This window comes from the organism of the source record quoted next, unplaced genomic scaffold, assembly GCF_019419815.1.
Source record: "Pyrus x bretschneideri cultivar Hongxiangsu unplaced genomic scaffold, Pyrus_bretschneideri_v1 Contig61, whole genome shotgun sequence".
Taxonomy (NCBI): Eukaryota; Viridiplantae; Streptophyta; class Magnoliopsida; order Rosales; family Rosaceae; genus Pyrus; species Pyrus x bretschneideri.
The window spans coordinates 2,436,763-2,453,531 of NW_025999800.1; the positions used below are offsets into that span (position 1 = coordinate 2,436,763).

Sequence of the window (16,769 nt, forward strand, 5' to 3'; positions counted from 1 at the left end):
AATGAGACTCTCTAATATTTAATGCACTTTATGTATGATTACGTAAACAAATGAAAAGTTATCTAGTGATTATAGGGGCTTCCCTATTTATAGAATGTAACATACCTCTTTGGAAAACATGTGACTATTCATGAAGAGTCAAAAGTTGCAACACTTCATTTAAGTAGACATATTTGGGTTAAGTCCAGATGACTACAGAACTTGTTAGGGGTAATTCCGAATTGATCCTAATCTTTTAGAACTTTCCAAATAACTACCTAATGCTTTGAAAAGTGGACATCTGTTAAGTTCAGTCGCGTTAAGCGATGATATGAACAGTTATTAAAGCGGGTTTTTACTCTCAAGTCATCTTGGAGTTTTGAATTTCCAAATGAACACAACTTAATTAAGCAAATTTACGGCTTAACTTGACTAAAAAGAGTCGATTTGGAGAATTAAAGCTCCAAAGACTACGATTAATAGGGACCAACTTTAGTATTTGTCCACCTCATCATTTAATGCTAGAAAAATCATCACTTAATGTTGGTAAATTCATCACTTAATATTGACGACCTAATGGATGTCTAATTTATAAAACGTTAGGCAAATATTTAGAACCTTTTAAAAGGTTGAGACTAATTTAAAATCACTCTAAAAAGTTAGGTAGCTAATCATACTTAATCTTTTGAATAAGTATGCATTAGAAGCAAAACGTTTGAATTAAGATTTGGTATTCTGTTTTTCATTGATTCTCTCTAAATCTCTTTCTTCTCCCCTTAATTTTCGTTTCTCTACATATCTTACAGTCTAACATTCTTCTTCGTGCGCCTGTGATAGCCATGCATGAATTTTTTTATTAAGATGGGCTGGGACAAAAGATTATTCATATGTTGTGCAGTATATTAATTTAATCAATGATAATTTTGTTAAGCTGCAGCCTGCAGGTTTGTTGGAACAAAAAAAAAAACTGAATCCACATGTTGTATGAAGATACACATGCACCAGCTTCTCACTCAGTGCTCTATAAAAAGGAAACAATGGATGCAGTGGCCACTCAAACAACGATGGAGACCTCGAAAGTTACAAGCATCAAATCGCTTGCTGAATCCCCCGCTTGCGCTATTCCTTCTGCATATGTGTTCAACAAAGACCCCATTAATGACGAAGCAGATCCCACTACAAAAATTCAGGCTTTCAGTCATAACAAAGATAGCGACTACAAGTACAAAATGTTGTGAGTAAAACATTTAGTCACGAAAAACTTTTGTAACTAGGTTGTGATTGAAAACCCCATGACTCATTGATTTAGTCATTAAAAAAAAAAAAAAAAGAACACAGTGACTAACTAAAAATGTATTATCACATCTCCTGTTATTAAAAAATAAAACCAAATCTTCATTTTTAATCACAACATCCTTTTAGTAACACTCACTCTTCACGACTAAAAATCTTAGTAACGGCAATCCTTAGTGACTTATAAGCATTTTAGTCACAACCAGTCCACATGACTGAAAATCTTAGTAACAACCTTCTATAACTAAAGCTCTATTAGTCACAATATCAGTTATAACTAAAATGTGGATAATAACAATTAACAACTATGACTGAAAGTCTAATAGTAACAACTTTATATCATGACTAATATCTCACTCAAACATGTTTTTCATGACCAATATTTAGAAATACCAAAGTGAATACCATTAAATAAACAAGGCCAACCTCCCAAATACATTGGAATAACCTATATAGAATATCTGCAACTTCAACTAAGCAGCAAGAGCTATCCGAAGTCACCCATAATTAGATCACTTATACATATGAGCCTGATGATTAAATTAATAAAGTAATCCTACCTGAAGTCACCCTTGCAAGAAAATAAAGTAAATAAAATACGAAAGCACAAATTTCGTGTAGGATTGTTGGTTTTGCATACAAGTTTAATTAAATAGACTTCTTACCCTTCTAATATAAAAATCTCCAAATACTAAATTCTTGAAATTAAAAAAGTAACCTTATATCATAGCTTAAATGATTATTCACATACTATATATATACAAGCGATATTTTAATTAAACTAAGTAAAATTATGGGAATGAAAATTTAATGTTTTCAGTTGCTTAAAAGTGAGTTCATTTGTTTTAGTAATGCAGTTTACGTCTACTACACGATTAATGTCATATTTGTGTGAGTGTGTTATATAAACATTCAGTTCATAAATTTCTTTTTTGGCCACCACCATCTTCGTTACCCAAAAAGAAGAACTGAACGCTTCACCAGCCGAAAATCGGCTAATGAAAAATTCACATGAGCAATAATAAGCTCTTTAAAACCCTATCTGAATTCTTAACCATATTCTTTGTTAGGAGATTTCCGGATCTTCATTTTTATTTTCCATCTTATTCGTGAATTTGTTTATTTATTTTTATTTTTTCATCTTCATGTTTTTTTGAATTATTTTTATTATTATTTTAATGTCCAAATAATCAAATAAGTGAGATCTAATGTTGCCACATATGCACTTAACGGATGTGACATTTTCAGTTGATCAAGTACTTCTTTGAAAAGTTTTAAAAAGTTTAGACCAATATAAAATTACACTAAGAGGTTATGAGGTTTTACTTTTAGGTACTTAATCCTAAAAAGTATGATTAGAGTATACATTTTTGAAGGAGCTTCTAGCTTTCTACTCTTAGCTAAAAAATAAAGAGCGTGATTGAAGATGTTCTTATACGTCAGTCTACACTTTGCACATTCTTGATAAAAATGAGTGCAGAATAAAATTTTAAAGTAAATTTCTCGAGATTATTATATTCTTTGTATGTTTTCAACATTGGATCAACATGTTGCACGTACTATTTTGGTCCAAACTTGTAACACATATATAACTCTTAAGAAGTAAATATATGAACATAATAATAAACAAGAATATATCTAAGAAAATTTTAACGAAAAATTTCCAGTACTGGTTATTTTAACGAAAAATCACATTTTTATACTAAAAAGTCAATTTTGATACTATTCACTTTACCCTTTATTTTATCTTTATCGTTAAAACTCAAACTTTTCAAATTTTTTTTATTAGTAGGTGATGGGAGAGGGACATAAATGAAGAACATTCAATGATTGGAAAACAATTAAGAAGTCAAACCTTGAATCATGAGGCCTCTCTATTTTGAATTTTCTCAGAACCTTCCTTTTAAATGTATAATAAGTCTCGTTTTGTCTTAAATTCCTTTGCCGGGTTCTGGCATCCAACGCCATCTCCTCCTCCACTCTTGACTCCATCTCTCTTCTTCTTTTCACAGACCCAAAGTACTGGGCTCCATTTTCACACAAACGTTCTCTCTCTCTCTGAAGGAGGCAAAGACTGAGGAGAAGTTGATCCATTTGCTCAAATCCACTCCATTTTTGCTTCTGGGTTTGAGGTAATACAGTTGTTTCTCTCAGAATCTATAAATTTAATCGTTTTTAATTGATATGTTCTGTTTGTTTTGCTGTATTTGTTAGTAAAAATGATTTCTTTTCTAGTGGGTTGGTGCCATTTGATGTTCTGGCTGATCTGTAAGTAGATGGCTTGCACTCCATGCCATCGGTTCTGATTCTTCATTCATTTCAACCTCCAAACACTGCCTAATTAATTTTACTGAGCTTTATTTGGTATGTGATTGCAGTGAAGAAAACTGGGTTGTTTAAATGTAGTCATTTAGTTACTTACAGATTGCATCCCATAGCTCTTAAAAGATGAAAAGGTGGAAAATATGAAAATATAATCAGCAGTTTTGGGGAAAACCAATGAAGTTTCTTCCTTTTTGGGATTGTTCTCTAATGTAGTCACCCTACATTTACTGATTTTGGGCTAATTTTTAACTTGGTGTACATTGTTGTCCTCCAAGTTACTTAACCAAATGGGTAAATGTAGCTTCTATTTTTTGTGAGTAAAGTTCCGTGCTTTGGTGTAATCACGTTTCCGTGTTCTGCCCTCTTCTTAATTGGTTGGTAATTCGTACTTGCAGATGGTTTCCATAGATGGAAAGACAGACCTTGAGTCTGATGAAGAAATCCCTTTTAGCTCATCAGTAGCCACCAGTAAAGTAGAGGCCTTGGACTTTGAGATGATTCATTTGCAGTCACGGGCAGATTTGGCGAACTCATGGATTTCAAGACATATGTGGATAAGAGTTCCGAGAAGTATTTATATAGTCTTATTTAAAGCAAAGATCAATGTGTTGCTACCCTTTGGTCCATTGGCAATCTTGCTACATTATATTACTGGAAAGCATGTATGTATACATCTCTAATTCATCTTTAAAATTCGTTTCATTTAGTTAGGAGAAGAATGTAGTAGAGTTTAGTAAGCAGGGAAGTGCAGAAGAGAATAGTCTTAGCTACTGGCAACTAATCAAGAATTAGCGGTTTCCATGTCTTTATTTTCTTTTGGAACTTGACATTACAACCTTGTCATGTAGCCTTATCTTATATGGCAAGGTGTTCCAACATGGTTTCTTTTTCGCACATCCTTTCAATAGTTTAAATTGACTTCACTCCTAATCCATTGACAGTTACTTTGTATACGTTAGGGATGGGTCTTCTTCTTCAGCTTAGTGGGCATCGTACCTTTAGCAGAGCGTATAGGATATGCGACTGAGTAAGTGCTAGCTTGTTTTGGATTGCATTAAGTTCCCTTAACTTTGTCTAAGGCTAATTCTTGAGTTTTTCATTGTTGTGGTGCAGGCAACTTGCTTTTTACACAGGACCAACAGGTATAATTTTTACCCTGCCAAGTGATGGTAGCCTGAATTTTTGTATCATTTTCATAAATTTTTTTAGTGATATTTATATCGCTAACTGGATTAGGATTTCGAAGAATTTTGTCCGAATATATGTTACTTTGATGAACTAAATTTTCTGAGGCTGCCACCATCCTAGTTTAGATTCCTGGCTCTGCTGCTGCAATAAAGTACTGTTCTGTTGACACAAAATGTTGCTAGGGCTGTCAACTGGGGCCATACATTTAGACACAATATTATTTGATCAATGGTCATGATCAATAGTATACTTTAGTGGATGATAATATGGGTTTTTTTAATAGTAGTATATTTTCCCTTGAATCACCTGATAATTGAGAAGTATATTTTAAGATTTTTTAGTCATCCTCAATAAATTAACTTCTTCCCTAGAATAATTTGTGCATCTCATTGATTAGATTCAGACTGTATAGGAACTAAAACAGTTGGTTCTTGGTAAACTATGCAAGCTATCTTTTGCTGGTCATTGGAATTTTGAACATGCATTTCTCTCTGTGTTTAATTTACTAGATCATAACATTATGGGATTTAAATCCCCTAACAGCATCAGTCTGCTGACCCCACTGAGTGGGATAAGGCTTTGTTGTTGTTGTTGTTGTTGTAGCAGCATCATTTGGTTCTCTGTTCCTACCTGTTTACTAGTTAGTCTCTATGGTCATGTGTCTGGTTGAATGGCTTGTACGAAGTAAACTGTTTTTCTATGGGACTTCGATCATATCAATTACTCTAATGAAGTTTCTGTGCCATTAATTGATTATAACGTCAGCTTACTAGAGTGTTTACTGGACATCCTGAAAGATGTTTTAGTTGTTATAAATAGTGATTCGGATAATCTTAATAAATTATCACAGATTCCCAGTGCCGGTAACCTGTTCTTTGTAGTGTCACTTGATACACTTCTTTTCGTTGGTTATGAAAGGGAATAGGTAGTTCCACTTGTTTTCAAAGTAGGAACTTTGTTAACCTACTTATTGAATCACTGATTCAAAAAATCTTATACCTTTGTGCGTCTGTTTTTGGTTTTTTCTCAAGTGAGCTCGTTGTTGGATTGTAGTTGGGGGTCTGTTAAATGCCACATTTGGAAATGCAACGGAAATGATTATATCAATATATGCATTAAAGAACGGAATGATAAGGGTTGTTCAGCAGTCATTATTGGGATCAATCTTGTCCAACATGCTCTTAGTGCTTGGATGTGCCTTCTTCACTGGTGGAATCATTCATTACCAAAAAATTCAGGTTTTCAACAAGGTAGATCTTCAAATTTTGTTGAGCCTTGGACCCTGAAATTTTCTGCTCTGTGAGCTCTTTGACGCTGTTCCTCTTGATGTCATGACATTTACATCCGAATGTGGCTACTTTTGCAACAGTCTGCCGCCCTTGTGAATTCTGGATTGCTGTTGATGGCTGTCATGGGGTTAATGTTTCCAGCTGTGCTTCATTTTACGCACTCAGAGATCCACTTTGGGAAGTCAGAGTTGTCTCTTTCAAGATTTAGCAGCTGTGTAATGCTAGTGGCATATACAAGTTACCTCTTCTTTCAACTTAGAAGTCATCGTAATCTTTATAATCCCATTGAGGAGGTTAGTCAAGTTTGCTTAAGTTTTTCAAAGGATCTAGAATGTCATTGTTTTTCTATTTTGACCATGGTGCATTGCTCTGTTAGTTGCTGAAGTTTATCAAAATGATGAGTTTTTGGCATTTTTTAAATCTTGAATGAGCTTCGGTATTTTATATGAAAATTTTTCATATTTAAGGGAATTATCTTCTTATCAATTTTATTATGATTTTATTTTCCATAAAGAAGAGCGTTTACTAGTTCCTTCAGTTTTCTATTGAAAATATCCATTCAGTTGTTTAATTTCTCTTTGGAAACTGTTTCAGGAAGGAGTCAGGGATGAAGATGAATCCGATGAGGAAGAGGCTCCCGAGATAACTCATTGGGAAGCAATTGGCTGGCTTGCTGTTTTAACTGTCTGGGTGTCCGTTTTGTCTGGATACCTTGTTGATGCTATCCAGGTAACACTTGCTTCATATACTATTCCACTGTGCTCCGGGTGCATAGTTTCTGAGCTGCTATTGTGCTGACCTTTTGCACTTCCATTTTCTGTGTGTGATTGTGACGCACATTTTTCATTCTTGTTTTACTGGTAATTTGGCCTCGGTTTGTGTAACTATTTGATAAGTTAATGTATTTACTGTTTCTCCAGGGAGCATCTGACTCATTCAACATGCCTGTGGCATTTATCAGTGTTATACTACTACCAATTGTAGGAAATGCTGCAGAGCATGCAAGTGCTATCATGTTTGCCATGAAGGACAAGCTTGTGAGTGCTTTGAATCGAAGATTTGTAAGCCTCAATTTATAGATTCCGTTTATTTTATTGATGGAATTAATTTTTCTGCAGGATATCACACTTGGAGTTGCAATTGGATCATCTACACAAATATCCATGTTTGTGGTAAGGACTTGAATAGCTAGCTAATGAGTTCTCTCTCTCTACAGAACTTTGTCATATGATAGAATGTCTATGAACCGTCGCAAACCTCTGTTGGACTTGCTTGTTATAGTTTCTCTTGAGTTGATTACATTTCAGAACGGAAAATAGGCTAACAATTTGTGTTCTTGACAATTGTAGATACCCTTCTGCGTAGTTGTGGGGTGGATCATGGGACAGCCAATGGACTTGAATTTTCAACTGTTCGAGACTGCCACACTTTTTATTACAGTGTTAGTCGTGGCATTTATGTTGCAGGTTTGTGATCATTTCCTTGTTTGTCTTCCTTTTAACCGTTAAGAGTTTCTCTAAATTTAACCAAGAACTCATTTGGTCCCCATCCAGTCTTCCTATTACATAATCCGAGATGAATTGTGATGCCTTTTATTTTGTTTCTGTTCAACTGTACGATATGACTAAGTGTTTCTTAGTTGCTGTTTTTTGTTTACATTCAATTTTGCTCGATGTGAGATTCACTGCCTTTATCTTTGTAGGAAGGGACGTCAAACTATTTTAAAGGCTTGATGCTTATTCTGTGCTATCTCATAGTTGCAGCCAGTTTTTTTGTACACGTCGATCCTTCAGAAGGTGAGTCACAAGAAACTTACTGAGTTATACATTTTCTCAAGCGTTCTTACCCGGGAAAAGTCATCTTTATTCAAGGGCATTATGGGCCTTTTTATTGTATTGTTCTTTCCTGAATACGTAGCACACACAAGCGATATCAGCCAGTATATGTGAAAGTACACGGTTAAAAGACATGCTGAGTGCTTTTTCTGTTATTGTATCTGCTTTTCCTAGTTGTCTTGTAGGATAAATTCCTTGCTGAAATCGAAACTGATTGACTAGCACATCAGTTACATTATTGACTCGATTTTCGATTAACATATTTGTTCTCAAGTATCTGTTTTTGGGATTCGTTGCAGATGGTAGTTAAACTAACCATTGGAGTGGCGGCATAGCATGTAACAGTCTACGTAGTATCTGCGATTCTTCGTGCAAAAAGGCATTAGGAGATATATAGGAAGCTACCCTTCCACGAATCATCAAGCCATGTGATCCGTTCAATTTGTTTTATTTTTTGTTCTTGATCATGTAATGGAAAATCCATGTGATCTCCCAGAGCATCAAAAGTTTGGAAACTTGTTCAGCTTTGTATAACAGAGCAGTTTGATTCTCTTCAAAGGCATGAGCATTCAGCTGTAACCCCTTGTTTTTCACTTTTGCTATAGCTTTTCACAAATTTTGTTCCTTGATATTAGGTATTCCTTCTATCCCTATTTGATTTTCTCTCTTTTGTGTCCTCTCTGAATAATTTTGAGTCTAATCCGTCTTTTTCAAGATAGTTTTGTTATTGACGAAGAGAGATTTAAACCACTCGAATCTACGAAGAAAAAATTGAATTTGGATGCAAGAAGGCTAGCATGCTAATGATTTGGATGCAAGAAGGCTAGCACGCTGCTCATTAGCAAGTGTCGAATCAACTCTTAAAAAGAAAATTCTGAACTCATAGAGTATAATTAACAGAGTTGAGAGTTTGAAAACCAAGTTAATTAAAACAATTTATTTTCTCTCACTTAAGTTTGAATTTTCTTTTCAGTAATTCATATTATATTGTAAATCTCTTAGAACAAAGGAATTTCATAAAAAAATACCAGCAATCGACTCCTCTTCTGCTTGTTCACTTCGAATAATGCAAAAATTCAACAATTCTATGCGAATTCCTAATTTTTCCTTCATGTTTTAACTGGGACAACTTATTTTTTCCCTTAAAAAAACCATTGTTTTTAATAAATGGATGTATCATAAAGAGTTGTGCTAGGAAAGATTTCACAGCTTTATCGGTAGGTGGTGCAACTCAAACTCGAACTAGGAGAAATTTTTTATAGGATTGATTGACTTGAACAACTCTTTAAATATAATTATTGTGAAATCGGATTCTACTAAAATATGTAAGATCATATTTTTGTGAAAAGTTTCTTACGAATGATTGGTTGGACAACTCTCTTCAACATGTGGCATTGGCAGCTCCACACTGGAAGGAAACAACCGTGAGATATGGAAAAGGATCCTAGCCGGATTCTTTTCCTGGGGATCTTAGGAATCCTGTGATCGTGATCGTGTGGTCAGTTTTCGTTAGATACTATTTATATTTAATTTTAAAATTTTAAATTTTGAAATGATTTTTGAATGCACGATGTACGATGAACGGTCACGATCACGGAATCTCTAGGATGCTCAAGAAAATAATCCTTTTCAGTGAGATATGATCTTGCTTTTAGACATTCTCCAAAGAAGATGTCAAATTTTGAACCTAAAATTTAAATGTGAAGGCTTACGTGGCACTATGGCATTTTTTAAACTTTTGTTCTCTAACTGATATGTCAAATTTTAAACATAATATAATAATTCATATGTATTTTCTTTGCATTGGGAATGAAAAGAAACAAAAGAATAATGCTTTAAACTAATAAAGAAAATTAATAAAAAGCATTTAATAATTAACTAAGAAAATATGAAGGTTCTGTCAAATTTGGCAGCAAGGGGGAGATATGTCAATCCATGTCATGCCACATCAAATTTGGTTTCCCAGTTGAAAAACATTAATGCTTTCTTTTGTTACTGTTATTACTGATTTGGACAATTTGACATCTTATTTGGAGACGCTCTTAGTGATTTAAATCGTATAACTTTAGCGACAGAGCACTTATTTATGTGAATGAGAAATATTAGGGCCATATGGTAGGGTAAGCTTTTGTTTGCATGTCATGGAGGTGGGATTTTGTTCAAGATAGAAAGACCTTATATCATGACATGGATCGTCTTGTTGCCTATCAGGAAGCGTTAAAAACTTGGGCACGTTGGATGGACAAATTGTTGATACTGAGAAAACCAAAGTATTCTTCCAAAGTATTTCACTGGGTCATTGGAAGTAATTTAAATCCGTTAAGCATTAGTCCCACATATTGATAACTTTTGAGCTATACAAGGAGAAACCCCACCCTTCTATCAAAAGGGTATTAGTTCCTTTTGTTTATGAGATTAGAATTTAGAATCTCCTTCAAAATTAAACAATAATTGTCGGATCGATGTACATGTCCAAAGTAATGCACTACTCACCAGTGTTATATTATTCATTGTGCATGAATGATGTGACAGCTTATCATTTATCTAGACTCACTTTTGAACTTTATTTATTAACAACAAATAAGGTGTTAAGAGATGTAAATATGATAATTCATCATTTTATGAATAAACTTGGTATGAAAACTTTGTAGCTTGTGTACTTATGTTAATCAGCTTGTTACTAATCAAAATTAATGGTATTAATTTTGTGATTAACATCAGTGCAAGTCATTGGGGGTACCCGGAAGGGAGGAACTGCACATCAGAAAGAGAGCCACTCGTAGAAGAATCCGGATTCTAGTCATATTCTATTTGTGAGGATTTTAGGGATTTGTGAATTATATCAGTTCATCTACATTGTGCGGTCAAAAATCATTTTAAATATTACATGAAACGGTTTCACCGCCATCTGACATCTTGATCTCATAATACATTGTCATGCAGAAAAAAACTTACACATGACAATGCATTATCAGAAAAGAGATATCATGTGACAATAAATCTTTTTCATGTAAGTTAGGCAGTACAGATTGAATTATCTAGATGACAATACAAGTAGATTATAATATCTGATAAACAAATATCATACAAATCAACTTCCATATACGTTCAAGAATGTAGTTTCCTTTTCTAATCATGTAAAGTTAAACAAATTATTGGAGAATGGTCTTATATTTTTCTCTATAACGAAGTATTTATAGATGAACGAGATACAAGATTAACTTAAAAACAAGAAATAAAATCAGTTTTAATTAGACAATTAAACCGAAATCCAGAAAAGTAACCTAACCAAGATATTATCTCCTCTCAAAAACAAAAAGAGGAAATGGGCTGCGACTAACCAAACTATTACAAAAAAAGGGCCAATTAGGCCCATTCCACTCATATTGAATAAATATCATTGACATGCGCAAACGATAAAACTCCCGCGGGTGGCGTGTTGGGCATATCGTTTCTCAGCAACATTTTCGGAGGTCTCGGGTTCGAGCTCTGGCAGCGCCTCCTTCTACGGCCTCAGCTTCATTTTTAAAATTTTCAAGTTTCAACCAGGTACGTCTGTTTACATTTTTAATTTCAGTCAATAAATTCTGATTTTTATCTCTAAATTTCTTAATTATATCTGTAAAATTGAATAATCAATTGGGGATGATTCTGTTAAAATTAGGGTTTAATTGTTCCAGTGAAAATTTTCTAATCAAACATTTTCTTAACGATTTTTGAACAATTTTTAAATTATGGCGTTCTGCAATTTTGTTATTTCACCCCTCCGCCATTACGATCAAACAACACGATGAAATCCGCCAACGTCAAAACCCTAGATTTCACCAGGCAACCTTTTATCGAACCCGATACGCACCATACAGTTACGGAACTAAAATTTACCGTTATGTCCCCGGCGAAGATTATGAAATTGGCGGAAGTTCAAATCTACATTGGCCCGTATTACAACTCCGGTTGGAAACCCATTGAAGGCGGCTGACTGGACCCGCGACTGGGTCCGGCGAGCAAGCGGTTAATCTACGCCACTTGTGGCGGGAACCACGTCGAGTGCCCGGGGCATTTTGGGTATTTGGCCCTCGCCCTCCCCGTCTACAACGTTGAGTATCTGGGCATGGTTATGAACGTCCTGAAGTGTATCTGCAAGAATTGTTCTGGGTTTCTACTGAAGGACAAAATACGGGTGGAGTATTTGAGGAAGATGAGGAATCTAAAGGATCGTATGAAAAAAATGGAACTGATGAAAATTGTGGTGAAGAAATGTACTGCATTGTGTGCCGGTAATCGGCGGGCGGAGTGCTGGAAATGCGGGTATGTGAACGGGACGGTGAAGAAGGCGGTTGGGATGATCGGCATTCTTCACGACCGTTCGAAATTTGAAGATGTGATGGATGAGTTGAGAAAAACAATGGCGGGGACTAAAGTCTCCGCAGCGGGGTTGAGCGTGGAAGCTATGTTAGACCTCGCAAAAGTTTTCACTTTGTTGAAAGAGATGAGTGATGAGGATTGTGAGGTGCTTTATTTGTCTACTAGGCCGGAGAATCTCTTGATAACCAACATTTTGGTGCCGCCTATTGTGATTCGCCCTTCGGTTTTGGTTGGGGAAGAAGTGAGCAACGAGAATGACATTACGGTGAGGTTGAAGCAGATCATTTAATCGAATGCGTGCCTTACGCGCAATTTGTTTGATTTGAGGCTGGGGTATGCCCCCGGGGTTAAGTGGAGTTGGGATGAACTTCAGGTTAAGGTTGCGCAGTATATAAATAGTGAGGTTCGTGTGCCTTTCACGATGCAAGGTGGGAATCCGTTGAAAGGTTTTGTGCAGTAGCTCAAGGGGAAGCAAGGGCGTTTTCGCGGGAATTTGTCTACGAAACGTGTTGAATATACTGGAAGAAGTGTTATATCTCCTGACCCTAATCTAAAAATCAATGAGTTGGAGTCCCCATTGAAATGGCTCAAATCTTAACGTACCCCGAACGGGTTACATGTCATAATATTGAGAAGTTGAGGAAGTGTGTGTGTAATAGACCTCATAAGAACCCCGGTGCCAGATCCTTGCATCGTGATGGTGAAGAATTCTCCTTGACGATTACGAGGATCAGTAAAAATCTGGCTGATGGACTCCAATACGGTGACATAGTTGGACGCCATCTAGAAGACGGTGACATTCTTCTTTTCAACAGACAACCAAGCTTGCATAGGATGTCTTTCATGTCTCATTGGGCTAAGGTTATGCCTTGGAGGACGCTGAGGTTTAATGAATCTGTTTGCAATCCATATAATGCTGATTTTGACGGCGATGAGATGAACATTCATGTCCCGCAAACAGAGGAGGCGCGGGCAGAGGCTGCTTTGTTGTTAGGGCTGGAAAACAATTTGTGCACACCCAAAAATAGGAAGATCTTGGTTGCTTCAACTCAAGATTTTCTGACATCCTCTTTCCTTATAACGAGGAAGGACATATTTTATGACCGTTCATCATTTTCACTCATGTGTTCATATATGGGGAGTGGCATGGATCCAGTTGATCTTCCAACACCTGCCGTGATTAAGCCAGTAGAGCCGTGGATAGGAAAGCTATTGTTTAGTGTTCTCCTACGCCCGAATGCAAACCTGAGAGTCTATCTGAATCTAATTGTCACGGAGAAGTCCTACAACACCACCAAGACCGAAGATGGGAGAGAAATTGAAGCAATATGCCCGAATGATGGGTTTGTCTATTTTCGTAACAGTGTGCTTATAGCCGGGCAACTTGGGAAGGCTACATTGGGAAATGGCAACAAGAATGGACTTTACTCTGTTCTTCTTAGAGACTATAAACCTCACGCAGCTGCTGCTTGCATGAATCACTTAGCTAAGTTAAGCGCGCAATGGATTGGTAACCACGGATTCTCAATTGGGATAAGTGATGTTCAGCCAAGTGGCAATTTGCGCGAAGAGAAAGAGAAGATAATTAAGGAAGGCTATGAAAAATGTTATGGCCAGATAAAGTTGTTCAATGAATGGCAGCTCCAACTTATACCGAGTTCTGATGCAGCATGGTCGCTTGAGTCGGGGATAACTAGTGTATTGAACAACATCAGAGATCAAACCGGAAAGTTGTGTATGCAAAAGCTGCATTGGAGAAATAGTCCCTTGATCATGTCCCAGTGTGGTTCTAAAGGATCTGCCATCAATATCAGCCAGATGGTTGCTTGTGTTGGCCAGCAATCTGTTGGTAGTTATCGCGCCCCTAATGGGTTCATAGACCGAAGCCTTCCACACTTCCCTAGAGGTGTAAAAACCCATGCCGCTAAAGGGTTTGTTGCTAGCTCATTTTACAGCGGCTTGAGTCATACAGAGTTTTTCTTCTATACAATGAGAGGGCGAGAGAGGATTGTGGATACAGCTGTGAAAACAGCTGACACTGGGTACCTGAGTCGTAGATTGACCAAAGTTATGGAGGATCTGTCTGTTCAGTATGATAAAACGGTGAGAAATGCGAGTGGATGTATACTTCAGTTCTGTTATAGAGATGATGGTGTGGATCCTGCAGTGATGGAAGGAAAAAATTGAGCTCCATTGGACTTGCCCCGGTTGTTTCTGAAAGCGAAAGCCACATGTCTTGCCGGCAAAAATGAGTACATGTCTCCTGATCAAGTGTTTGAAATAGTGAGAAGAATGCTTTCTGAACCAGATATGACTCCTGAAGCCGGGTGCTTTGTCGGTTTCAAAACTTCTTTGGAAGAATTTTTGGATGAGTATGTAGAATCATTCATAAAAAAAACATAAGATATTTATGTTTGATGATGATCAAATCCTTGCTTGGAAGGAGAAGATTGTGCAAAATATTGTGGGTGTTACTTCTAGATAGTTGGAGGTTTTTCTTGATACTTGCATTTCACGTTACCATTCGAAGAAAATTGAGGGTGGAACATCAATTAGAATAATCGGAGCTCAAAGTATTTGCGAGCCTGTGACGCAGATGACACTGAAAACTTTCCACTTTGCTGGAGTTGAAAGCATGAACATTACACTCGGAGTCCCCCGAATCAAGGAAATATTAGACACAGTGAAGAACATCCACATGCCAATCATCACTGCGGCGCTCGAATGTGATACTAATGAAAAATCTGCAAGGGTGGTAGCAGGGCAGATTGAGAGAACAAGTCTCGGGCAAATTGCTGAGAGTATACAGATTATAATGACTGCAAGATCAGTGTCTATAGCAATCACGCTCGATATTTCCATGATTCAAGATACGCACTTATTTGTGGATGCTAATGTGGTGAAAGAATCGATTTTACAAATTCGGGGAATCAAACTGAAGTTAGAAAATGTTAAGGTTTTGGATGTCAGAAAATTGGAAGTTTTTCCTGCAGAGACTGACAGGAGCAAACTTTATTTTCGCCTTCACAGCTTGAAGAACATGCTCCAATCAATCACAGTAAGGGGCATAAACACAGTCAAGCGTGTCGTGATTAACAATGAAAAAGAAATGAAAACCAATCACAAGAAGTACAAGTTGTTCGCCGAAGGCAAAGGGCTTCTAAAAGTGATGGGGACTGAAGGAGTAGACGGATGCAGAACCACAAACAATGACGTTCTGGAAGTGCAGATGACGCTTGGGATTGAAGCGGCACAAGTCTGCATCATTGAGGAGATAAAGAGCACGATGAAACAACATCGGATGAACATAGACTGCCGGCACATGATCTGCGTTGGGGATGTGATAACATACATGGGGGAAGTGTTTGGGCTAACGCGATTCGGAGCGAAGAAAATGGAGAAGAGTGTGATTGCATTGGCGTCATTCGAACAGGTGGTGGATCATCTGTTCAATGGCTGTGTGAATGGGAAAGTTAACACAGTTAAAGGAGTGAGTGAGTGCATAATTATGGGTGTGCCAATTCGGGTTGGGACTGGAATGTTCAACATTAGAGAGGGAGGATTTTCTGGTTCTGGAGCTCATGATTCAAATGTAGAACTGCAGTATGGGCCAGGCTAGATGGTTCCAATTACTTGAGTTGAAGAAAGAATGATGAAATTATGATTTTGTAGAATATCTCATTTCTGTTTTTGGGTAATTTGAATTTCCTTTCTTTCTTTTTTTTGGTAGTTTAAGGGTTCGTTTGGTAACTAACTCGTTTTTCTGTTTATAGTTTTTACATTCTTTTTGTTGCAATCCTATTGGAATAGGAATATGATTGTGTAAATCCTAATAGATATGTGAATGTATCTTATATTCCTATTAGGATTAGATTACCTATTAAATGTTGTAATCCGAAAAGGTAAGGAATTAACCTTTCCTACTACTATAAATAAAGGCATAATGGGGTGGAATAACACACACCCACAATTACACATCTCTCTCTTTCTTTCTACTATTGTTGCACCTTTCTCTCTCTCTATGGCCTCCATAATTGTTCGGTAAATTATGCCTACAATACGTTATCAGCACATTCTTGACGTTGCACTAACAGGAGAGTTTGATCTTCAATCAGGGAAGTATTACATTTTAATCATTCTTATTATGATTAATTTATGATTTTATTGAATTGATCTACATGTTATTGATTCAATTTATTTTTTCTTTGTTGAACGTGATACAATGCATTGAAGATGCAATTTCGGAGAAGGATCTTCTACAAATTCAAAGGCTTTTGTTGTTTTCTGCCAATCAAGTACGCTTAAAATAAAGTAAGATATTTGAAACAACCATGAAGCATGAAAACATTCCCAATGATGCATGAACCCCCTATGTTTATATTTTCCTTACGATATATATATATATATATATATTGTATATGTTCATATATTTGTCAATATATATATATATATATTTGTTTCATGCATTGCACAATTAAATTGTTATGTGGAATAT

General features: G+C 36.3%; 1 protein-coding gene and 1 pseudogene across 1 annotated transcript; both read left to right on the plus strand.

The window, feature by feature from the left end:
- The first annotated feature begins 3,173 nt into the window (after window positions 1-3,173).
- On the plus strand, window positions 3,174-8,576 carry LOC103941536 (vacuolar cation/proton exchanger 2). The gene is made up of 12 exons (XM_009351743.3): window positions 3,174-3,404; window positions 3,993-4,259; window positions 4,557-4,624; window positions 4,711-4,739; window positions 5,839-6,035; window positions 6,155-6,367; window positions 6,669-6,803; window positions 6,995-7,111; window positions 7,193-7,246; window positions 7,424-7,540; window positions 7,777-7,870; window positions 8,209-8,576. Exons 2-12 carry the CDS (start codon window positions 3,993-3,995, stop codon window positions 8,217-8,219), a joined length of 1,302 nt encoding a protein of 433 aa, XP_009350018.2. The 5' UTR covers window positions 3,174-3,404; the 3' UTR covers window positions 8,220-8,576.
- Window positions 8,577-11,699: 3,123 nt separating this feature from the next.
- LOC103941534 lies at window positions 11,700-16,183 on the plus strand (annotated as a pseudogene).
- The last annotated feature ends 586 nt before the right edge of the window (window positions 16,184-16,769 follow it).